Genomic DNA, 25,371 nt, shown 5'->3' on the forward strand with positions numbered 1-25,371 from the left:
TTCAAGCCCATTAATAATTGTACCCAGAGTTAAATTCAATCATAATGTTGTGCAGTGTCTGAACTGAACTGATTTGGTTTTAAAGGCTAAATGAAATATGTTTCTTTTCTTCAGAAAATGACAATCAAAGAGAACATTCTACAAATACCACCTTTAACATCTGGAGAAATCAATGAGATAATAAATTCCCGGTTTGAACAGGATTGCCGAAGACTCTCTGGTCACCAACATGCTGTTTTAATTGAGGCATGTATAGCCTGCCCACTGCCACTTTATGTATCCTGTGCTTATAAGGAGTCCTGTGCATGGGCATCTTTCAGTCCAGAAACCGAGATGTGTCTTCCTCAAAATATACCTGACCTGTACACACGAATGCTGAGCAGAATGGAAAAATCCCATGGGGAACAAGTTATGAAAAAGATGGCTGCTTATGTGACACTTTCAAGAAATGGCATAACACAGGAAGAGCTGTTGGATCTTATGTCAATGGATGAGGCAGTAATTCAAGAAATAGCTAAATTCCAAAATGTGGCTGTTTCAGCATTCCCTCTTGTCCTGTGGATGAAGCTTTTGGATGATCTTGGAGAGCACCTAAAAGAGCAAAGAAGCGACAACACTTATGTTTTCAGCTGGGCCCATACATCTCTGAAATGGGTCTGCCTAGAAAGGTACCTCAAAACACAGGATGCCCAGATTTCACTACATGCTATCTTTGCAGACTACTACCTAGGCAGAATGTCACATGATCTCAGAAAACACTACGATGCGTCTACATTTCAGCCTTTAGCATGGGTTTTGAAAAAAGAATCCAAAATTAGCTATGTATTCAACATGAGGAAACTCCTTGGGACTCCATATCACCTCATCAAAGCAAAGAATATTACTGTTCTAATAAAAGAATGTCTGTTTAATTATGAGTTTCTTTTGCACAAATCCCAGGCTTTGTCGATTTTTAGCATAGAAGAGGATCTCAGAGCAGCCATCAGCACAGAAAGGTGGGTTCACAACAATAGAAGAAAGCCTTAATCTATGCATCATGGCATAGCAATTAGAGGGCTGGCCTACAACCAGGGAAACCCATGTTTTAATGCCCACTTTGCCATGGAATTTCACTGGGTAACCTAGGATCAGTCACTGTCTCAGTCTAACCTCATTCTCAGGGTGGTGGTGGTGAGGTTAAAATGAAGGAAAGGAAAATTATGTTATAAGACACTTTGGAGTCCTACTGGAGAGAAAAGTAGAATATAAATGTATTTCTTATCTACTCAGCTTCTAATTTAACATTCAACTGTGCTGTTTAACAATCCACTATAAACCAAAGTTACATTGAAACGAATCTCCCATTTACATTCCATTCAAGCAGCTCTGAATTTAATTTCCATCCTTTTCTTCATATTGCCTTTAAAAAAATTAATTAATTAAGCACCATATCTTTTCTATATGTAAGCACATGATACCCACCCTGGCAGGGGCGCAACTTACAACCATGCCCAAAGTCAGGAATCTGGGTGTGACCATCAGTGTCTCACTTACCATGGAGGCGCAGGTCAAGAAGGTAGCTGGCTAGGCGTTTTTGGCCACAGTGATCCATGTGACGGTCACCTCCAGAACAGATTTCTGTAACTCACTCTATGCGGGCCTGCCTTTGTCCTTGATCTGGAGACTTCAGCTGATGCAAAATGCAGCTGCTAGGGTCCTCACTGGTACACCTTGGAGGGCCCATATCCAGCCTGTGCTGAGGCAGCTGCATTGGTTGCCAATTGCTGACCGGGTATGGTTCAAGGTTCTGTTTTTGACCTTTAAGGTGTTATGCGGGTTGGGACCTACATACCTGCGGGTGAGCAATGGGCCCTGCGGGAGCTTATGGCATTACAGAGGGCCTGTAAAATGGAGCTCTTCTGCCAGGTTTACGGTTGAGGCTGGGATTGGGAAGGTAGATCTATGCCCCCCCTCCAGGTATGAGTATTGCACATACTTCCTTCCCCCCCTCTAATAGCGGGAGGTGGGGAAGAGCTTCCGCCATGTTGGGGATTATGTTTCAATTGGGGTTTTTAACGGGAGTTTTATGACTTTTAATCCGCCATGAGCCAGCTTGGGAGTGGCGGGAAATAAATCTAATAGTAATAGTAATAGTAATAGTAATAGTAATAGTAATAGTAATAGTAATAGTAATAGTAATAGTAATAGTAATAGTAATAGTAATAGTAATAGTAATAATATGAATATTTTTTTTAAAAAAGTATGATGAATCTTTCTTCGACAGAACTGTTCCTGATTTAACTTTATTAAGTGAAGTTCTAAATCTATCAAGGAAAGTTTTAGTTCAAGACCCATGTCAGATGGCTTCCCAGTTGATAGGTCGTCTCCATCAGATTGTGGCTGCAGATAAGCCAGTCGCCCCAGGTACTGCAAAATATGAAATTTGGATTTGTTGTGGTTTTGTTTTCTAAACTCCTGCCTTTACTGTTTTGATTCTTTTTTTTTTGTCACAGCTGCTGTTTGTTAGCACTGCAAAATGTTGTTTATAGGCTTGTAGGATTGTGGACCAGCAGTATCAAATCATAGAATGATAGAATTATAGAGTTGTATGTAAGGCGTCCTACAGGCCATCTGTTCACCCCACCCCCACCCCTCACCTCCTTCAATGCAGGATCAGCCTAAAGCATCCATGAAAAGTATCTATCCAGTTTCTGCTTAAAGACTGCCAGTGAAGGAGAACTCACCATCTCCTTAGGCAGCCTATTCCGCTTCTGAATTACTCTGACTGTAAAAAAATTTCCCCTGATATCTAGCCCGGTACCATTCTACATGTAGTTTAAACCCATTACTGCTGGTCCTATCCTCTGCCTCCAACAGGGATTGCTCTTTGCCCTCCTCCAAATGACAACCTTTCAAAGACAGCAATGATGTCCCCTCTCCACCTCCTCTTCTCCAGGCTGAACATTCCCAGGTCCCTCAGCCTTTCCTCATAGGGCTTGGTCCCCAGGATCATTCTCTTCACTCTCCTCTGAACCCTCTCAAATCTGTCCACATCCTTTCTGAAGTGAGACCTCCAGAACTGCACAAAGGTGTGGTCTGAGCAATGCAGTATACAGTGGGACTATGACATCTTGTGATCTTGATGTGTAGCCTCTGTGGATACAGCCCAAGAGTGCATTTGCCTCTTTACCATCACACTGTCTGCTCAAATTTTGCTTACGTCCAAAGAGTTCAAAACCCAAGGCATCAGGAACAGCAGAGAATCTGCTAGTACTCCACAATGTGGAAAATATGTCTTCACATTCCCCCCCCCCCCTTTGCCTGTGGTCCTTTCTGTTCCCTTTCATTCAGCTAACTAAAAATTCAATCACAACACCTGAACCACAAGGATTTAAATGGAAAGTGCTTGCTGGACACTACTGAGGCTAATCCAGCCTTGAGCAGAGGGTTGGACTAGATGGCCTATGATTCTGTGATTCTAGCTGTGATAGGGGAATTGCACATTTTTTTAAAACTTTGGGCACCGCCCTTCACATGTCACAAGTGACCTCCCATCCCAATTTAGCAAAGTGTTGTTGTTGTTGTTTTTTAATTGTAGCTGCAGAATAAATACACCAGAGGAAAAAAAACTGCATCATTTGACATTTCTCATCTGCTTAATAACTGGTACACCTTATTCTGTTGATTCAGGTGATCCCAAAAAATATCTTTACCTGCCAGCCCTTTTGTCTCAATGCCTGATGTCTTCCATTCCTGTCCTTGTACCTTCAACAACTTGTTTGATACCACCTGGTAGACTTCTTTGTGACCTTTTGACAGGTGAGAATGTTAAACTTTTAGGAGCCATTGATGGATACTCTTTGCAGTTCTTCTAAGCAGCCTGATTTTCCATAGGATTTAAAAGTTTAAAAGTTTCTGTTACCCTTTATGTTCATTCTGACAAGTATATAGTTTTATTATACTTCAATTTGAATCTTCACCATTTAAATTTCTTTTCTGTACTATTAGAAACCCAGCTGGTCATTTTTACACGGAGTGAAAATCTCCATATTTTTCCTACAATTCAATAAGAATGTCAATGTCCATGTCAATGAGTTGTTATGGGCACTGATATCTTATATTTTTAGATAGATCTAATATGTATATATCAGCATATATATGCTGACCTGGCAGTCTTTATGACTGGATCATAAACAATATAACCATCTGCATTTCACTTCTGAACATTTTCTTTATTGAAGCACATATTTTAAAAATATCACTACTCTTACATCTGTCAGTGACTGGTGTTAATGCCAGGTTAACACCATGCTGGGAGATGTACTGAAAAGTAACATGTACCATGCTGAGTACTAAAGAGCCATTTACAGAAGAAACTGTAGTATGGGATTCCATCTGGGGAAGTGGCACCCATGCTTGTCTTGAAGCATATGTGCTTATGTCCATTATAGAATGAGCCACTGAACATTAAAATAATGTATGTGCTGTATTGGAGCCATGCTTGAAGGCTGTCCAGATATGTCAGCTTCCTATCTATTCTTTGTTTATTATACCATTGCCCTGTGACCTGCATTATTACTTTTACCCATATGTTTCTCAGAACAATTCAAGGTGTTGGTTTTGACTTTTAAAGCTCAAGTTGTTTTGGTCCAATTTATCTAAGGATATGCCTTCTCCCTTATTAAGCTTCCTGTTCTTTTTGATCTGCCAGAGAGCCATGCTCAAGATTCTGTCTCAGATAGATACATAGTTGGCATCTACCAGAAGTAAGGCATTTTCAATACTAACCCCAGTGTTTTCAAATGCAATTAAAGTTTTACCCCCCGGATTAGAAATAGTTGCTCAAGGATCTAGGGCAAATCATCTCAAAGCACCCATTCTGTCAATTGAAAATAAAAGAACTGACAGCAATAAAGAAAATAAAGAAAATAAAAGAACTGACAGCACACCTTTAAAAGTGACCTTTTTATCTGTGCTAGAAGGAAGGTCAACAATAGGGGGGAGCAGGAGTGGTTCAAGGATCCATGGGACCTATAGCATCAGAGCCAGTTTAAGGATTTCCAGGGCAATTGCAGCAGGAGCAGTCAGACTGAGGGCGGGGGGCAAAGTGAAAAGAGGTCCTTAAAGAGGGAAAAGGGGATAGAAGAGGGGCTACGGTCCTTATCCATGGAGGAACGCATCATGCAGGGTCCCTGGAGGCACGGAGTCCATAGCACATGCTACATGTTCTACAGGTATAAACCGGCCAAGGGGAGGAGTAGCTCAACTAATGAGACTGTTTTGAACATTGTGCTGCCATGATTCTCTAGGTCACCTTGACAAGATTACAGCAGTTGGAGAAACCCAAAAAGAATTCATTGTTGCAACAGCTTCCTGTGATGGGACTTTGAAACTATGGGATTTGCGTCTTGGTAAAGCTACTTTCACTCTGCGTGGTGTTGGAAAGAATATCAGTGCTATTGTGGTGTGCTTGGAGAACAGGTTGGTGGCTGTATCTGACAAGACCACCATTAAAATCTGGGATCTTTCTTCAGAAAGAATAATATATGCAGCCGGTGAGTTTTTAGATACTCCAATATTAACATCTGCAATGAGTGGGCAGCTCCTGCTGGTTTTCTTTAATGGCAGCCACATGGTTCAGGTGAGTTATTTTCCCTTAATCATACAAATATTTGCATTTCAGCAATTGTTAGGCAATTAAGAGCCTTAAAATGTATAAAAATATTTTTTTATAAAATCTCAAATATTGTCAAGGATGGGGCAGCCAGCTGGGTTATCTTGGGCTCACTGCTGCACTGAAAAAGCTGTTCTGACCAAGCAGTAAGATCAGGGCTCTTTCAGTCTCGCCTATCTCACATAGTCTCTGTTCTGGGGAGAGGAAAGGGAAGGAGATTGTAAGCCGCTTTGAGACTCCTGGGCTGGTTCTGTACTCACTTCCCCCCCCCCCCATTGCTGTTCTTGCTGTATTCAGATTGACCTGAACCCAGATCTTCCACCTTCCTTTTTACTGAATTGAAACAGCCATTGCCTTTTACACTGAATTGTCTGGCTGCTCTGACCTTCCCACTTGATTGGGGAAGCTAAAAGGGGGGAGGGGAACGGTGGTTATGTGAAGCTCCAGCTGGCGTTGAAGGAGCACAAGACTGGAGAGGGGTTTGTTTCCTGCCTTTTGCCTCCTATACAACCAAAGCAAGTGGAGGGGGGGTGGAAATGAACCCGAGACTGCTTATTTTTATTTTCTTGAGTGAGTGAGGGGGAAGAACGAGGGGGGGAACAATCCAAAAGGCAAATCTTGGCACATGGGCTTTTGGAGCACAGGCGTTTAAAAAATGAGGGCAAAAATAAATCTTGTGAGGGAATGGGAACTAGGAACCAGTTTTCCTGCAGTCCTTGAATTGACACCCTGACCAATCAGTGACAGACTACCGAGCCAGTGTTGGAGGTGCAAAGAAGGGGAAGAAAGTTAATCCAGCAGAATGCTGACATCTACATTTGAAATACTGGGGCTTTCAGAGGGCTTTTCTCAGATGTAGTGAGTTATATCCTGGATATCGCAGGGAAAAATAGTGTCACCATGGATCAATCATAGATGTTGCACGGGGAAAATTTAAAGCGCTAAATATCAAAATGGAAAACAAATAAGGTGTAGATGAGTTTTATTAATATTTGGGGTCACAGGGGATAAAAAGCCCAGTGCAGAAAAGGCCCTGGTAGAGAAAAGCAGCATATAAGAACCAACTCTTCTTCTTCTATAGTTGAGGAGAGAAATCTCCGACACGTGGTGTATGTGTTTATGTTCCTTTGACTTCCCATCCATTCCTTCCATGATTTGGGCTGATAGTGTAAGGAAAAAGGGCACACACTATAACTTTGCGTATGAAATGGTGAGCAGCAAGTTGACTCAACTCATTTTCATTCCATATTATTAAAGGTTTTTGATCTAACACGTTCATGCCAACTGGTCCATCAAGGATTCCTTTCAACAGAAGAAGTACCTATGCACAAGAACCGTTCTATAGTGGTATCAAGGAATTCGGTGAAAGAATATGTTCTCTGTGCCTATAGGTTAGTAAGAAATTCACAGTATGAAAGGGAATTATTAAAATCCTCTGCACAGGAAAATCCTGTGGATTCAGGTGTGCTGAGCTACATAGTTCATTAAGAACAAATTTAGAGTCCAGGGTCACCTTTAAGACCCACAAAGTTTTATTCACACACACTTTCTTGTGCGTATACACAAAAGCTCATACCTTGAATAAAACTTTGTGGGTCTTAAAGGTGCCCCTGGAATCTAAATTTGTTCTGCAGTTTCAGACCAACACAACTTCTCACTTAATTCATTAAGAAAAGTTAGGCAATTGGGGCTAATCCATCTTTAGGACCACGCAGTTTACAGGCCTGACTGATCCTTCACTCTCTACAAGATTGTATTTTTTCTGTTTCTGCCTATCATTGACTCCATATTTTACAGTTTCAGTCTCGCCCCATCCATTTCTGGCCCGAAACAATCCCACATTGCAAATTACATAAGAAAACATAACTGCAGCCCCAAATCCAGTTAATGTAAAATATTCAGAAATTTGAAGAATGTGTTCTGAAATGTGGCATGTGGGAAATAAAATGCAAAACTCTTTGAGCCTTCCTATCAAGTGATACAGTTGGCAGCCTATCAAAGAAATATAGTTATCTGTGGGCAAGGGGAAAAAATCAATTTATGGAAAGCTTTCCCTTGGCAACATTCGTGCAGAAACACCAATGAACAGACCTTTTTAAAACTAACACTTTAAACAAATAGTTTCCTTAAAAATAAATAGTAGCCTGCCTCAGGGGTTATTTCTGCATGGATTTTCCCCTCCCACTTGGCTTCTTAACTATATCATTCGTCCCCCACATCTCTCAGTATTGTTTGTCAGCCATTGATCTACTGATTTCCTCCTAGCTTTTTTTTTCAGACCGCCTGTGCATCAATGTCTCTGGAAGGAATGCACCTGAAGCATTTTTTTTCTTTGAGTGCTGCACTTTTTAAAGTGTTGTTCACATCCACCATCTTCCTAGGACATAGTGATATATAGTTGTAGCAGATATAGAGATTTGGGTGGTGTAGGATGTTGTCTTCGTTCCGAAGTTTTTAATGTGCTAAAGATCAGCTCTCAACTGAACAAAGAAGGGAAACTCGTCTTCACACTTGTCTGTCTTTTTGAGAACTAGCATGATGTAGTGGTTAAGAGTGATGGATTCTAATATGGAGAGCAGGGTTTGATTCCCCACTCCTCCACATGCAGCCAGCTGGGTGACCTTGGGCTAGTCACAGTACTGATAGTTATGTTTGCACATAGATGTCTTAGAGCTCTCTCAGCTCCACCTACCTCGCAGAGTGTCTGTTGTGGAAAGAGGAAGGGAAAGGTGTTTGTTAGCTGCTTGAGGACACTTCAGGTAAACACCACCACCACCTGTACTCCTACTTTCACTCACCCATGAAAAAGTTTTCAGTTCTCTGTGATACCAGAGCTGGAAAGGAGTATGGAGTAACACAAGATCCCAGCTCCTGGAACACAGGGGGCCATTCCGCACTCGTTCAAAATTGCACAATGGTTGCAAATTGAAATCGCTACGAATTTGCGGTTATGCACAACGTCGTTGACAATCTGCAACACTCCTGAAACCGATCCGCAAAAAGCGCTTCGTTGTAGCGCTTTCAGGGGAATCAGCCCCATGGGCTAGGGAGAAGGGTTTTCCCCAGAACCAGGGTTTAAGGGCTTGGAAAGTGAGACAGCAGTGTGTATGGGGTGTAAGTGTGTGGAGCCAGGTCCCCGTCCTGTTTTAACAAGTCCTGCACAGATTTACTTGTTTCTTGGGGATGGGCTGTTTAAAAATGCAGCCACAGGTTTAGAAAAGGTGAAACTCTCTGTTGTCCTGGAGCACTATTTGGCATTATCCTGCTGTGTCAGTACAGAACATGTTCAAAAGAACACAAAAGAACACGTACAAAAGAAAAAAGATAAAAAAAGGAGTGGCATATCACTCAATGGGGATAAAGGCACAGATGGAGCTAAAATGTGATCCTTCATCATATCCAGTGTGAAGAGGAAAGTCCAGTTGGCTAGTGTAGAAACAATAGAGAAAAAGTGGAGGAAACCAACCAGGATAGAAGCAACTTTTGAAAGCTCTTCAGATGGATGCATAATAGCAACAGAAGAAAACCTAGAACAAGTATTTAGTGGGAGGTAGCCAGGACCCCTGTTCACATGATACCAAATAGTGGTTTGGTGCCACAAGAAACAATCCTTGTGACCAGGTGTGTCTGCCTTTCTTCTCCTCCTCTTATCTCCTCATCTACTCCCGTTCATTGAGTACCTGTTTAGAGGCAGTTATAGTTTTCTGTTTGATTCAAACCCAGTTCTGGTTTAGAGTCCTGCTTTGGAGAGCATGTGCAAACTGTAGTTACCCATGGCTGGTTGCAAAAGTAAATGGTGGAACATACTCATTAATTAAACATTTAATTCACTTGGAGCACAGGTGGAGAAGAGCAAAAGCACCAGACTTTTAGTGTAAGGACAAACTACGAACTGGTGTTACATAGCAACTAGCTCTCTAGGTCTTGCTCTGCTTCTTTTCTGCCATCTGATCTGCAGACTCAGACCAATACATTCTCATTTCCATTCCGCCCTGCACCATTTCTAGAAGCTTCCAGATTTGCAAGCAAAATGGAGCTTCGCTTGAAGCTTGCAAGCACTGTCTGTGCTCTTCTTTTGCAACACAATGGTGTCCATAAATATTTTCTCTGTTTTCTTTTATAGAAGTGGAAATGAAGCAATGGTCTTCAGTGGCAAAAAGGGGAAAGTAGTTGCTAAGTTGAAAAGCCAAGAGCCAATGGCAGCTGTCGAGGATGTGGCTGTAACGAAGGAATACTTCCTGGTAATATTCAGGTACTATTTGAAATAGTATCAGAATAAGGAGGCAGCATAGTTTCAAACAGGTGCACCGTTCAATAAGTCAGCCTTTTTTCTCTGTGTGCAGCCTCAGTGACAACTTTCAGTGAACTCCAGCAGTCAAAAACGCTGGCCCAGATTAAAGGAACAAAATTTTCAAATGCACATCAGCACTCATATGTGAGAAGACAACTCTTGCCTTTTGTATTCTCTTCCAATTAGATCTCTACATGTTGTGTTTATAAGAAGAGTTCTTTATTCCCTGGGGCCTGGAAATAGGTCACTGTGCTTGGACGGCAAAATAGGCCTTTAACAGAAAGTCCATTGACCAAAAAAAAAGAGTATGATGCTCTGAAACTTGACTGCCTAATTTTTACCTTCATCCCATAAGATACGCCCCCTGCATGTGCAGAGAGCTTTAAATGAGACCTTTTGTGTCTTGTGGTTGAGGCTGTTAATCTCTCAGTGTGTATTAGCCTCCCAGTTGGAAGCAACAAGGAAATCTAGTTTTGAAGCTATTAGTGTCTCATGGGTGATGGCAACACCGAACAGCCTACAAGTTACATTTTCTAATGAGCTGGGTCTGGATTCTCTGATTCCCAAGCACATCTTGGCTTGGGATCATAGTATGGTAGGAAAGCAGCAGGATCCCCATATCATAATTCTGAACCAAATTGGGCCCCTATGAACCTTCAAAATGTAGTCCCATGCTTTGTGGTTGCAAGGAAAATAAGGTGGATCTGAGAAAATGCAATGCATAGTTTTACCCTGTAGGAAGAACTGAAAAAGAATAGGAAAACTCACTGGTATTCATTATGGTATGTTGAACAGCATTAGTTTCAAGTACTGAAGTAAAAATAACAAGTGAATGAAGGGTTAAAAATCTTCACTAGGCAGAGATAGCCAGAATGAGGCTGCTCTGAATGCTCTACCTTGCCAGCAACATCTGAGAGGGAGCTGATCAGACTCTGATTCTGATGCTGATTCAGAGAGCAGTCTGATAGATTCTTAGTTGACCACCCACTTTGAAGAGAAACTTTAGTTAGAGGACTGAGTTTTTACTGATAACTAATCCACACAGAACCTAGACAGGCGGGGCAGATATTTGGCAGTGGGAATTTGGTCAGCAAGGTGATACTACCAATTCAGACCAAATTAGAAGGAGAATTCTTCTAAGGAGAAAAGGAGGATCACTGCCCAATTAAAAGGAGGAAATTAGATGTTGGGATTTCCTCAGACTCATGTATAAGAAAGTGCTTCAGACTCTTCAGTAAACAGTGGGATACATGTTCTTCTATCAAGGGAGAAAGTGGTGGTACTAGCCAAGAGTACCCACCTTATAGAAGCCAAGGAAGTTCAATGGAACTCACAAAGATCAAAGAAAAAAAGATTTTAGGATGAACACAGGAACAAAACTTCTCAGTTTAAGAGAAAATGTAAAATTTAAGAATAAGCCTATGAACTAATTTAAAGTTTGTAACTAAGACCTTTTAAATAATATCTGATTTATATAGAAAAGCTTGATTCCTCTTTCCAACTACTATTCCTCTTTGTAAAATAAAATCCTTCGTTTGTTGTTAAAGGAGCCTCAGTGCCATTTCTGACAAATGAACCATCCTGCTGACCTAAATAAGGACATGGTGGTGAAGGGGAGGAATCAGAGGCTGAGGAGAATACTAGCCAGGAGTTAGATGCAATGAGGATGAAAAGTGAACTGGCATAAATATTAGCAGAACAGGAGAAAGAAAAAGTCAGAATATGGAAAATGTTGAGAAAGCTCAAATTGAAGCGGAAAACAACAAAACAACAAATACAGTTAGCCAGAATTCAGGGAGATAAAGAAAGGGCTGATATTGGAAAAGAACAATTAGAATTAGCTAGACTTGAGAAAGAAAAGACTATTATGGCAGAACAATAGAGAGAAGCAGAGAGGGAACACAAAAAGTTAATGTATAATAGGAAGATGCAGGATATTCAGCCACAGGCAGAATATCCATAGAGATATTTGCATAGAGAGGTGGGGAAATTACCAGTGGAAAAACAATTTTTACTATATGCCTTTCCCCTGAACCGAAATTGAACACTACAGATGTACCTTTTCAAGGCTACCTTTGACTAGCCTTGAAAAGTTTTTTCTTGACTCAGGCATGGCGATTCTAATGTCTATTCACATAACATCTGCTGTCATTACAGGTGTCCCTTTATGCGACAGCATGAGATTGTGCATATAGAACTCTACAGTGTCCACAACTTTGCGTATGCTCACAGTCTGAAGGGCTGTTGCAATGATTACATTCACATTTTTGCTGTAACTCATCTGGGCTCTCACCTGGTAGCATTCAGCCCCATCCCAAACACCAATACCACTGAGATATTAACGTGGAATCTGGAGTCTGAAGACCATAAACATTTGGCTACATTTCCTTCACTCCCAGCTGGTGGTGAGTAGTTTTTCCTTACAAGGTTTACAAAATATATGTTTATAGGTATTCAGAAGCTGGAATCAACAAAGAAAATGAGAAAAAATATTTTAAGATAGATCACTATGGGTTTCCAGAAGTTATTCAAATTAGATCACTGGGAAATGAAATGATAATATGAAAGTTACATATTCATAGTTGCACATTCAAATTAATATAAAATGTATGTAATATTGACAGATTAATTCAAACATTAATGTGATTCAAATATAGGACAGTTGTTTCAATGAGAGATGAATGAGACAAGGAACAAAAGATGTGAAGATGGTTATTCAAACAGCCAGTAGTTATACATTTTAGATTATTTATTTAATTACCTAATTAATACTCTGCCTTTCTCCCCAGTAAGAGGACCCAAAGCAACTTAGGTTATTCTCCTTTCCTCCGTTTTAACCTCACAACAATCCCGTGATGTGGGCTAGATTGAGATTGTGTGACTGAACCATGGTCACCCAATAGCCTTCCCTGGTAGACTGTGGGATTTCAACCTGAGTCTCTGAAATACTAGTCTGATACTCTAACCTCTACACCACACTGGCTCTCAATTAGTATGGCTACTAGGCTTGTCAGGTCCCTCCTGGCAACCAGTGGGTAATGGGGAGACTTATGAGGAGAAAGAGAAAGACCTTGGCCTCCTTGCCAGTACCACACAGGAAATTGATATCATCATGCCAGTGACATCCAGGAGACGCTTTGGGCAAAACTTCTGTGGTAAAACTGACTTCTAACAGAATTTTTGCCCAAATACTCTTGTTGTTGTTGTTGTTAGTTACAAAGTCATGTCTGACCCATTGTTACCCCATGGACAATGATCCTCCAGGCCTTCCTGTCCTCTACCATTCCCCGGAGTCCATTTAAGTTCGCACCTACTGCTTCAGTGACTCCATCCAGCCACCTTCTTCTTCTTCTTCATTCTCTCTCTCTCTCTCACACACACACACACACACACATGCGCGCGCGCGCGCGCACGGACGCACACCTACCTCTTTGGAAAAAGCAGTAGATTCTGTTATACTCACGTGAAAGGCAGCTATTCAAATAAATAAATAGATATTCAAAAAACAGACAACCCCACTGATTTATAAAATTGATCAACACTGTTCAATGCAGTGTTGGGATATGATGAATAAGAGCACAAACTGTTAATTGTTTTAAAATTTGTCACCCACATGCAGGTGTATGTTCTGATCTTCGATATTGTTTAGCATTTTGTGATGGAGAAAATTATCTTCAGTTATGGAACTTGGCTTCAAAGCTCAATGACCCCTCCTTGGCAGTCACAGCAAGCAAAGGAAAGAAATCAAATGGCATCCAGAATATCGTGACCATGGAGAACTATTCGAGGTAAGAAAAAACAAAAAGACCCTCTATTTTAAGTAATGAAGGCAAGAAATAACATTTAAGAAATCCTGGTTCTACACTTCTTAAAGCAGATTCTACTACATTCCATACAGTCTGAATAATTCAGAGGACAGCTTGACATCATGGATTGGAATGGCAATGTTTCCTTGAGAACAAACATCTAATTCCTTCCTGGATCTATCAACTGCCCTCCCATCCCTTGCTGGTAGTTTGGGGGGACTTGGCGACCCTACACCTGAGCTTTACCCCCATGACATAGGGCCAAGGAACTCTGTGCTGCTTCTCACTACTCTCTGGACTCCTGCCACCCCTGCCTGTTTGGTTATTTACTGAATTACACTTCCCCTTTCAGACTGGATCATATCTTCAAGGCAGCATTATAGAAGAAGTTCTCATTTCCAGTAATATTTCTACAAACATTTTTCTGGGGTAAAGTAACTGCCCTTGGGGGTTATAGTGACCACAAAGGGAGCACAGAAGGAGTGAGCACTCCAACTTTTGTAGCTCCTCTCTCTCATGACCGCCCAAGTTCCCATCCCCAAACCTCTTTCTTGGGGGTTGCTTCTCACGATTTCAGGCAGCTATGGTTGGGGCAGGCCACAGAAGTTGTCTTTCATTGGAGGAAGTCCTTCCATGCATATAGAGACTTTGCTCTGGATCCTTTGGGGCAGGGGTAGTCAACCTGTGGTCCTCCAGATGTTCATGGACTACAATTCCCAGCAAATGCTGGCAGGGGCTCATGGGAATTGTAGTCCATGAACATCTGGAGGACCACAGGTTGACTACCCCTACTTTGGAGGGTTTCTCAGGCTTCACTGTGGTCTCTGATATTTCACCAGACATGGGCCAAACAATTTCCAGCCTGTCACTATCAGGCCTAGACGTCTCATTGTTAAACTTGAAGTCAGCCTGCTGAATCCTGTGCAATGACACACTTTGCTCTCCTAATACTCAGGTATTTCACATGGTGCCATTCCACAGAGTTAATGTATATTGACACTGCAGGTCGCTGAGTTTTCCACGAAGAGGTGTTGTGGCTCAGAGCAGGTGCAGTGCAGTGGAGCAGTGGGCTGATGGTGACATCTGTGATCACACTACTGGCTTCTCACTGAAGGAAGAACAATTTTAGCCTAGGCTGAAATAGTCTCTTCTCATTCATCTGCAGGACTGAGTGAGCACTGCTAGACAGGCAGAGAATGCCTACAAAAGGATAGGTGCAATTTACAAGTGCACGGAGAGGCGAGTGTAAGGCATCAACGAACTGCAGAGATTTATTTTGCAATTCTAAACTTAATTTAAACTCACAGCACAATGTATCTTTGTCGAACTGACACCCATCTTGTATTATCAAAATTAACAGAAACTTGTCTGGAAGCAGTGGGCGACTGAGTGCTAGAAATTCTTCTCCCAAACCACCCATTAGTTCAGAAATAATGTTTGCAGAACCTTTGCCGTTTCTGTTCATTTAAATCTTTTCTAAGGTATGCTGTGTGCCAAAATATGAGTCCAGGAGCCATAACAGTGTGGAACATTGTGAAATCAAAATGTAAACACAACGCTGTCAGAGTGGAGAGAGGGCTGGTAGAGAACACAGACGTCGTGCTGGTGAGAGACATGAAACTTTTTGTCCTGACAGACAAAGGAATGGCCTCCTTTGCAGACCCACCAAGGCCCATTTTCCAGGTACCAAATATAGTTCAACAAATACTGTCTGCTTTTCAATTTTTGGCATCGAACCTTAGGCTGGTTAAGAAAAAGTCAATATTTGCTTTATTTCTTACTAAAAGCAGAAATATGTTTTATGGCTTTCTAGACCCTGTTAGTTTATGATCTCCTGAAAAAGAAGTTTATAAAGAAGCAGACAGGCCTTTACATCATTCCTTGCCAAAACAATGAATACAGAATCCTTGAAGGAGGCCTTCTTCTTGGTCTCTCAGAGAACAGGTAATGTCTCTGCAGTAATGAGATTCTTATTTCCCCATTGATACCAGTGTGCACTATTGATATGTGTTAACGTAACTTGATTGGCTCTAAGATTCAAAGATCAGGTGAATCATCCTTACCATAGTTCCTCTATATATTATGGAAATGGCCATCTGGGCAGTCCTGTCCGGGCGCTATCTGAGACAGGAACCTCCTGTCTTCCCGTCCAGTGGGCCACTGGTCACATCCGGATTGGGCCGACCCCTAGAGCGCCCGCCTTTTTCAGCCATGTGCCCAGCCTCACTGCCAGAAGCTTCCTGGCTGGTGAGGAGGGCACATCCATGGCTCCCAGGTACCTCTGTCCTGGGGGGGGGGAGCTTTCCCTAGCTGCTTGCCCAGTGAAGGCCTCTCGGGAATGGTGGCTTGCCACGGGGAGGGCCTTTCTGTTTTCCCTTGCTTGGCCTGTGAGCTGCCAGGGAGGGCCGCGGAAAGCCCTTCCCAGAGCCCATTTTTTAAAATGGGCTTTCCTCCTAGTTATTTTTTAAAAAATAACATTTAAGAAGTATTCATCCCATGTTGTCCTCTAAGCTTTCTTCTTCCTTGGTATGGGCTGGATCCAGACTAAGTTTTCCAGTGGCACAATGGAACTTTTCTGCCTCCCCACTCCCATCGCAGTCCATCTATCTCTGGAAATTGCTGTCCAGGGAAGATAGGGGAAGAAGAGTTAGTTCTTAATTGCTACTTTTCTCTACCCGAAGGAGTCTCAAAGTGGCTTACAGTCGCCTTCCCTTTCCTCTCCCCACAACAGACACCCTGTGAGGTGGGTGAGGCTGAGAGAGCCCTGATATCACTGCTCGGTCAGAACAGCTTTTTCAGTGTTGTGGCAAACCCAAGGTCACCCAGGTGAGGGAGTGCAGAATCAAACCTGGCTCAGCCAGGTTAGAAGTCCGCGTTCCTAACCATTACACCAAGCTGGACCCTAAGGAATGCCAAGAGGAGGGTTAGCATCAAGAAGGGGAAATTGATGCTCTCCTTACCTGAGCTCCCACAGCCACCGTTTGTCTCCCCCATGTCACTGGAACACTTTTTTCAGGCTTAAAAAAGCAAACAACCATAATTGCAGTTGCACAGTTAGCCACCATCGATTCTTCTGAAGCTCCCAGCTTTCATTCTCTAGTCTAGCCCTTTTCATTGACTGTTTGGGAAGGTGACAATGACCTGAACTCCTGGTGCTATCAGATTACTGGACTAATTCAGACTATCAAAAAGGACACCAGCCAGTTGCAAGATCAGAAATTGTGACGGCAGTTTGTGTTGTTCATGGCCATCCCATGTGATCAGAAGAGAAACCAGACTATACTGGACCAATTCAATGTTGGGATGAGGACAAAATTCAAAGCCAAACTAAGACACCAATTCCCAAATCGAGATATATAGTTGGTTCCTATATTAGCATCACAACAGAGCACATTTTTAAAAGCTATTTTCTGGACTGAACATCCTCAATATTATATAGGTCTTTTTTCTCTCTGAGATGCCAAGCCACCTCCAGGGATGGAACACACGTGAAGATTATCTGTCCATATATACTTCCACTGTGGAAATCTGTTAAGCTATTAGTAGTTCTACTGAACCAAGATTTAACATTTTCTGTAGTTGCAAGAAATTTAAAGCTAAGCATATTGAAATATGTATATATTTAAGAATTTGGAGCCTTTTAGTATCCCATCTACCTTGCTTTAATTTGGGTCACAGTTTTACTTTGTATTTTACTTATTGTACTCCGAAGAACCCTTTCCTGGGAAAAAGCCTTATTGAGTCAGCCTCAGTAGAATCCTGAGTAGGCTTATTTGGGATTGCACTGTGAATGTAGCAAACCGATCTTCCGTAATAACCTAACTGGTTGATTAATGGTGGCTTGACTAACTCAAAATTGTTTATAAATAAATAGAAGTACTTCTTTAGCCAAGGAGAGAGGCGGAGAGATTTCCAGTTACAGAGAAGGATTGACTAAAAGATTTTATTCCATCTCCTTCCACATCTTTAGGTGAAAACCAAGACTGACTGTTCTAGATTTAGGAAGTCATTTTGATTTTAAAAAACCTGTTTATCTTTTCTTATTTCTACTGTATTTTCAGAGACCATTTTATCACTTGGAATTTGGAAACTGGATTCATTAAAGATCGAGTAAGACCGGATTACAAAGACAAGTTCTCCTTCCAAGCTGCCCAACCTAACTATGCCTTGTCCAAAGAAAACATGAAACTGTACAAAGAAGGCTTGTCTAAAGGAACCGCAGGTTTCCTAGATTTCATTATAATTTAAGACTACTGTGCTTCAACTGAAAATGATCATTATCACAATGAACTATAGGAGTTAAATAACAGAGTATTAAAGTAATTCATGAGTACATGAAAGCTGGTGACCTTGAATTTATCCTGAACAGTCTAAGTTTAAATCACAAATTTAATAAAACTGGTTTTAAGTATGTAGCAGAGATGAGGATGTGAAAGAATGTACCAAAGTTTTAAACTAAAAGTGCCACTTTGTTCTTGAACTGGGTAATTTGAAAGTCTAGATGAATCTATTTCATACCTAGAAAATATATGTTCTCAAGACCATTGGAAAGCACTGCAAGCTTGGAGAAGTACAAAAGGTTGGCAGTGGAGGAAACAGAAGAGCGCTAAGCATAAGTAAGATAAATAATTTTTGTAGCCTTTCCCCTACAGCTCTAAGAGTGCCTGGCCACAGTGATCCATGAGATGGTCACCTCCAGGCTTGATCACTGTAACTTGCTCTACAAGGGCCTTCCCTTGTCCCTGCCCTGGAAACTGCAACTGGTCCAGAACATGGCGCCATGGGTCATCACTCAAACATCTTGGAGTGCCCACATAAGGCCAGTCCTCCTGCAGCTCCAGTTGAATTCCGGATCTGGTTCAAGATTTTGATATTAACCATCAAGGCCATAAGCCATCCAGGCCCTGTGTATCTGAGGGACCGACTATTGGAATACGTCCCTCAGAGAGCACTTCAATCAGAGAGTGCCAACTGGTTGGAAGTCCCTGGCCCCAGAGAAGTAAACTTGGCCTCAACCAGAGCCGAAAAGGCCCTGGCTCCCACTTGGTGGAATGAGCTCCCCAGGGAGATCAGGGTCCTAATGGAACTCACAAAGTTCCATAGTGCCTGCAAGATGGAGCTCTTCTACCAAGCCTATGGTTGAGACCAGTGGAAATACAGTCAGAACATCTGATCTGGCCCTCCCTTCCCCATTATGGAGCCAGTGCTTTTAAACTGTTTTATAGTGTTGAAATTTTAACTGTGCTTCTATTGGTTATTTATAGATTTTGCTTTTATACCATATGTTTTGTACTACATTTATAATGAGTAATGCTTTGAAATGACCTTGTCATGAGGGACAGTATAAAAGCTCTAAAATAAATTGAATAAAAACCTGCTTTATTTCAGAAGCCTTTCTTGATTTGACAGTAGAAGTGATCAGCTCCAAGGGATAAATTCTACTGAGTTCATGTAAGCCCTTGGTTGAACTCTGGATTCACCATAGACTGCTGCCCATGGATCCCCTCTTCCTTCCTGTTGCATCCCCAAATGCCCCGTGTAATATTGCTCCTAGAGGAGAGGTGGCCTCTCAGGAATGTCATTTTGGAGATCATTTTGGGCTGCAGCATGAGGAGAGAAGGGAGGAAATTGCACTGCACAAAAATACATCCTTCTACTTGTGAAAGTGCTCCAGTGAAACTAACCCTCTGGGTCCTCTCCTAATAACTCTGGACTCCGACTTTTGCTGATATCCAATCTTAACACAATACTCAGTGTGGCTTATAACTTCCACAGCTATCAACATCATCATGACTATTCTTTTTTTAATACACGCACATCTACTGTTGCTTACCTAATAGTGTTATATCCTCCATGGGAAAGGCGAAATGAAACAAAAAGTGGAAAGAGAAGGCGATGGGAAAAGGAAGTGAAAGTGGAGATGGAGAAGCTGCAGATGCTTGTGAATGAGAAGAGCAATGCTATTGACCAATATCTGCTGAGTGGAGACCAAAAGGTGAGACAAAATGTCCCCATGTATGGTTTAATGCCCCAACAGTAATAATCTGCTTTTAATGCTTTAGATCAGTGGTCCCCAACCCCCGGTCCAGGGACCGGTACCAGTCCATGGATCAGTCGGTACCAGGCCGCGGCTCCTTCTCGTCCTCCACCCCAGCTGCTGCCTTGGGGGCTGCCCTGCCATTCTGCTGCTGGCTCACCTTTGGTGCTCTTCAGTGGCCATCGTGGCTGGGGCTCCCCCTCAGTGTGGCACTGCGCACCTGCTGCTGGCAGCGCCCCCCAACGAGTGGCGGGAAGTCAGGGGTGCCAGCAAGAAAGCAAGTGGAGCAGGGGCTCAAGTGGCAGCAATGTCCCTCGGCAAAAAACTACCCCCCTCCTGGGCCTCAGTAAAATTGTCAAGCATTGACCGGTCCCCGGTGATAAAAAGGTTGGGGACCACTGCTTTAGATACATCGGCATACTTTAGCCCATTTTGGAGTGTACGCTTTTGGCAAACAGAACTGTGCAATTTCTGGCTTTTCAAACAGTTAAGAACAAAAACAAAAAAAAGTTTTCTCCTGTTTTTGGAATGTTAACCAAGAAGCCAATGCAACAACATCCCAAGGCTTCATGGTAGTGACTTCTAGTCTAAGGATTGTCATTCCAGTCGCAGAACATTTCTTCTACTTCCATGGGCTATAATTCAACTTGGGGGAACATCATTCCAGTCCTTCTGGTATGTGTGGGTACAGGTATCCAACAGCCGAGCCTGTTTTTTTCGCTTTTTGCTGATATACCCAGAGTACAAAAAGAAGATAACCAAATTAAAACTATATTTCATTTAAGAACTCACATTTGTGGCTCAAGATCTTGAGTAGATTGTACCCTCCATCTCGCTCTCTCTGTCTCCCTAGGTGGCTGTTTGTTCCTACTATGCACATCACCTGTCAGTGTTTAGCTTGGAAAACATGTCCCATCTCCACACTATTGAGAGTAGAGAATCCATGCTTTTCTTACACAGTGCTGCCTTAACCTATGATGGTCTTTACCTGGTACTCACCAATTACAATGAGGAAGAAAAAGTCAGCTATGTAACAATGTGGAATTTAAAGTCTGGAAAGGTATTATTTCTGAAACATTTTACAGGGGTTTTGCCTCTACCTTGCAGTTATAGAAAATAATCTATCCCCCTACCCCCACCCAGCAGAGCTTCTTTATAAAAGGTTTGGGAAGTAAATAATATGATTTGTTCTTTGAGCTACTATCTCCCATTCTGTTTTCGACCAGTTTAAAATTATTTATGGTAGAAAATATTCTCAGTTTTGGAACTTATGGACCTTCTTCTTTCTTTTCACTCATCCAATTTCCAAGGCCACGAAAAATATTCCTCTAGCTCTTGATTGCTCTCTGTTTCTAAAAATTAGATATCTGTTCCTTGGCTTCAGCTCTTCATTATTTTGCTTTTCCAAAGTTATAGATGAACAACGTGGAATTACTAGTAGAGTGGGACACCTTGTTCCATTAGCAATCCCAATGAAAGACTATGATGTACAGCCATCTTGGGCACCCTGTAGGAAGACTAGCCCTTTGTATTAGGATAAATGAGCTGTAAATTGCTTCCTAAAAGCAGAAGAAAGCAAGGAAATGTTTAAAACCAATTGTTTTCCTCCCCTGAAAACTTTAGGTTCAGAAAAGATTAAAAAATGAGCCAAATGTCTGTTGTATAGCTATTACTGACGACGCAAGTAGAATAATATTTGGAGTGATGACAGAAAACAGGTGAGGAAAATTCATTATGTATTCATTATGCCTATTTACCCATTAAGATTACTTACACAAAAATTCTGCTACTGTTTAGCAAATGAATACATTTGAAAGAATGGTTTGCTATCTTTAGACTTTTTGAACTGTTTAACACTTGTACAAAATAAAAACAAGACTTCTTACCGGCAATAAAGTGAATTTGTAAAGTTTTTTTTTTAATTTGGTTGGTGAAAGAGGCTGCAGACATCACTTGGGAAAAGGCTCAGTGGTAGATTCTTTGCCTGAAGATTCCAAGTTCAGTCCCTAGAACTTCCAGTTACAGAATCTCAGGGACTAGATGTTAAGAAAGGTCTTCTTTACCTGTGGTCCTGGAGAGCTCCAGTCAATCAAATACAATGACGCCCATAAAGTACTGGGAAACACTCATCAGTAGTCTGGTCTGGTTCAAGGCAAACTTCATCTGTTTTAGAAGCTCATTAGAAGCTTCACAGCAGTGACACTTTCTAGTATCTTTTTATTATTTATTTCTTAATTATTGGATTTTCATACTGCCCACTTCCATAAGGGCTTGGAGTGATTTACGACATAAAAGCAATTAGTTCCTAAATTAAATTTAAAAATTATTAAAAATAACATCAACTAACAATTGTAATTCTGACTGCGCTGCTTTCATCTGCTACATTCAGGAGGGTACTCTGTTCAGTTTTCATGCTCAAGAAACTGTTGACAGTCCATCGTGCAATTGCACAGCCCTTCTTATGTGGGCTGATAAACTTTTGGTCAAGTGTCCTATGTGACTTGCCTGTATAATCTCAAGTAACTAGTCAGTAAAATGACACAGCAATTCCTAAAGGAGCTGTTTCCTGTAGAAGATGTTTGAATTATGAAATTGTGGAGCGATAATTAAATATGGCAGGACCTACAGGAGTGGCTCAAAATGTCAAGATTTTAACAGAAGTATGAATTAGCAACAGTAGAATCTGGCAGAAGACCAACAGATGCATGTAGCATGAGTCTCTACATGATGTCTCCAATAGTAAAAGGTGTTCCATGGTACTCCCAAGGATTCACTAAGTGGGAGGAAGATTTGTACAACTGGCAAGTTTTGGTTGCCTTCTCTATAGAAAAGCAATTGCTGAATGCTTAAGTCACAATGAATATTATAGAACTGATACGAACTTTGTCACAATTTTCTAGGATTAAGATTTGGGATCCGTTTAAGCACAGACACAAGTTAATTCAAGGTTATGAAGGTCTTCATCTGACTGTGAACAGCAAACTACACATATTAGAAGGGACAAAGGCAGTCCTGCTTGCAGGTCAGTTGAACATTTATAAGTGGTACTCTGAGGGCTTGAAAACATACACCACTGAAAATATACTGAACACTGACGCTTTTTTGTGAACTCAATTCAGTTGGCACCCGCAGTTAGTAGCCTAGTATTGATGGTCAAAGGTAATCTATAAAATATTAAAGATACTTCTGGCTATATGAAGCATAAACATGAATGTTAAATCCTTTCAGTGTATATGTTGACATCATACTGTTCAACTGCTCACTTCACAGGTTTACACATTACTTTCTTACTGTTTTTTTTTTTACTTTCCAAATACAGCTTAACTGGTTTATGATAGTGTTCTATAGAATTTATGACCCCAAATATATTTTAGGAGTGCTAATTCATGTTGTACTTCTTTAAAAAGTATATCATTTAATATCTTTTATTTTCTGTTAAACAAATCCACACAACATTCACTGAATTGGCTGGTCAATTTGTGTGGGGATACAGCTCCTTTCTCCACTTTGTCTTGTTTGTTAATGTTTTAAATTTGAGAAATAACATGCAAGACATACTAAATCCACCTTTATAATATGGAGACAGTCCAATTTTCAGTTTTGTTCCATGCCAATTATAGAATCTTGGTATAATCCAAAAATAAACAGTTATAGGGAATATTAACTACTGCTAGTATATACATATCAGATTAAACAATTATTCAGATGTATTTTTAAATAAACACTTTTACCTGCTTGATTGGTTTGTTTTTATTCTAGTATAAGATAACAGGATACCATATTTTGTTTTATTATTATTATTTATTATTATTATAATTCATTGTATTTGTTACCTGCCCTTTTTTCAGACTCAGGCTGGGGTATATAATCATAAAACATACAAAATATAAAATACATATAAATGCAATGTACAATAAATAATTAAAAAATAAAACATCCAAAAACTGTTCCATCTTCAATTGCCTATTATGAAATTACAATGTGAAGAGAGGGGGAAGGGGGCAGAGAAGTTTCACCAGCCCCAAAATGGTTTGTAATTGGGACACTGTTAGGGAGGCCAGTTCAATTCAGCAGTTTTAAGGCTTCAACCACAGTCTTGGTGTAAGAGCTCCTTTTTACAAGTCCTGCAGAATGGTTCAAGGTCCCTCAGGGCTCTGATCTCATTTGGAAGAGCATTCCACCAGGCTGGGCCAGGGCTAAAAAGGCCCTGGCTCTGGTTGAGGCCAGTCTGATATTCTAGAAACCTACACAAATGTTGCTGGCTTCAATGCCACTTGGGAGCATAGAGGAAGAGATGGTCCTCAGGTACCATGGTTTAGAGCTTTAAAGTTCATAACCAGAATCTGATCTGATCTCCAATATGGAACCAGTGCAACTGGGAGAGCACAGATCATATATGTGCTCTCCACAGTGTCCTTATAAGGACTCGCGCAGCTGCATTCTGGACCAGTCACAGTTGCTGCAGCAGTTTCAAAAATACCCCTGCATAGAGCAATAATTTAGAACTGACCATTGCATAGACATCAAGAGGCTGGGTGCTGTTGTTCCTGGTGGAGATGGTAAAAGACCAGGCATGCAACATTTGTGACCTGGACCTCCACAGTCAAGAAGGTATCCAGAGTCACACCCAGACTCTTCTTATACATTGCATTTGTGTCTATGAATGCAATATGCCATATTCTGCAAATCCATGGTTTAGGTAAGACTGTCTTCTTCCAAGCTTGTGTTTATACTTGCCTGGCCACTGTCAAGAGACAGGGCATCTTATAATCAAAAGCTTTCATTTATCACCTGGAAGACATCTGTCCAGAATTTCTGACCCTGTAGGCATGACCACCAGCTATGTAATAGTTAAAAGAACCCACATCAGCCTGGGATCTTGCTCTCAGAATACAAGCATACAGTAATAACTGGAAATATTCTAGTGCTGTCCTTCACCAGTGTTGCTGCTCCCTCCTTTCTTCCACATTGCCTGAGCATGTAGAGATAGTAAAATATGTATTAGCAAAACTCTTGTAAATATTTCAGATGCTGAACATATGCAGGTGCCTCAAGACTGCCTGTTTTCACTACATGATCAAAGGCATATGGGCATCAGGCTAATAACATATGTAAGATGCAGAACACAGGAAGCAGCAGAGAGAACAATTATCCTATATATCTATTAGCTACAGCCATATATATTCTAACTACCCTCCAGCTGTAGAAGAAAAGAATTCAAGTGTTACTGTACAAAGGCCATGAAGCTGCTAAAATACAACTTTCATAGCACTCCAGCAACTAGGTTTGTGTTCACTACTACAGAAGTTACGTCAATGGGTCAAAAAACCACAAAGCAGAAATACCCATTTGTATGTATTTTAGATCTCTGAGCTGAAGTATTATGAGTCTGTTATTACAGCCAAGGAGGAAAGAAGTTCATAGTGCAGTATTTAAGCCAGGCTTTCTCAACCAGGGTTTCGTGAAACCCTGTGGTTTCTTCGTAGACCTGAGAGGGTTTCCTGAATGGGTGGAAGCTAATTACTTTAAAAAATATATATTTGTTAAACATTTCTCAGGTGATATGACCAAAGATGGTCATGTC

At 41.2% G+C, this 25,371-nt stretch overlaps 1 protein-coding gene across 3 annotated transcripts in view; it reads left to right on the forward strand.

Annotated features, from left to right (window-relative positions):
- The window catches only part of LOC143819984 (uncharacterized), a 50,597-nt gene that overhangs the window by 21,757 nt on the left and 3,469 nt on the right, over positions 1–25,371 (forward strand). For all 3 annotated transcript variants that reach the window (XM_077302307.1, XM_077302308.1, XM_077302309.1), the window contains 15 exons: positions 115–995; positions 2,264–2,403; positions 3,670–3,798; positions 5,289–5,620; positions 6,911–7,044; positions 9,777–9,905; positions 12,102–12,349; positions 13,564–13,732; positions 15,232–15,433; positions 15,564–15,694; positions 17,812–17,972; positions 19,591–19,745; positions 20,641–20,847; positions 21,411–21,505; positions 22,688–22,809. In XM_077302307.1, the coding sequence (XP_077158422.1) occupies positions 115–995; positions 2,264–2,403; positions 3,670–3,798; positions 5,289–5,620; positions 6,911–7,044; positions 9,777–9,905; positions 12,102–12,349; positions 13,564–13,732; positions 15,232–15,433; positions 15,564–15,694; positions 17,812–17,972; positions 19,591–19,745; positions 20,641–20,847; positions 21,411–21,505; positions 22,688–22,809 (3,235 nt within the window). The remainder of the gene's footprint in view (positions 1–114; positions 996–2,263; positions 2,404–3,669; positions 3,799–5,288; positions 5,621–6,910; positions 7,045–9,776; positions 9,906–12,101; positions 12,350–13,563; positions 13,733–15,231; positions 15,434–15,563; positions 15,695–17,811; positions 17,973–19,590; positions 19,746–20,640; positions 20,848–21,410; positions 21,506–22,687; positions 22,810–25,371) is intronic.

Source organism: Paroedura picta, chromosome 10 (genome assembly GCF_049243985.1).
Source record: "Paroedura picta isolate Pp20150507F chromosome 10, Ppicta_v3.0, whole genome shotgun sequence".
Taxonomy (NCBI): domain Eukaryota; kingdom Metazoa; phylum Chordata; class Lepidosauria; order Squamata; family Gekkonidae; genus Paroedura; species Paroedura picta.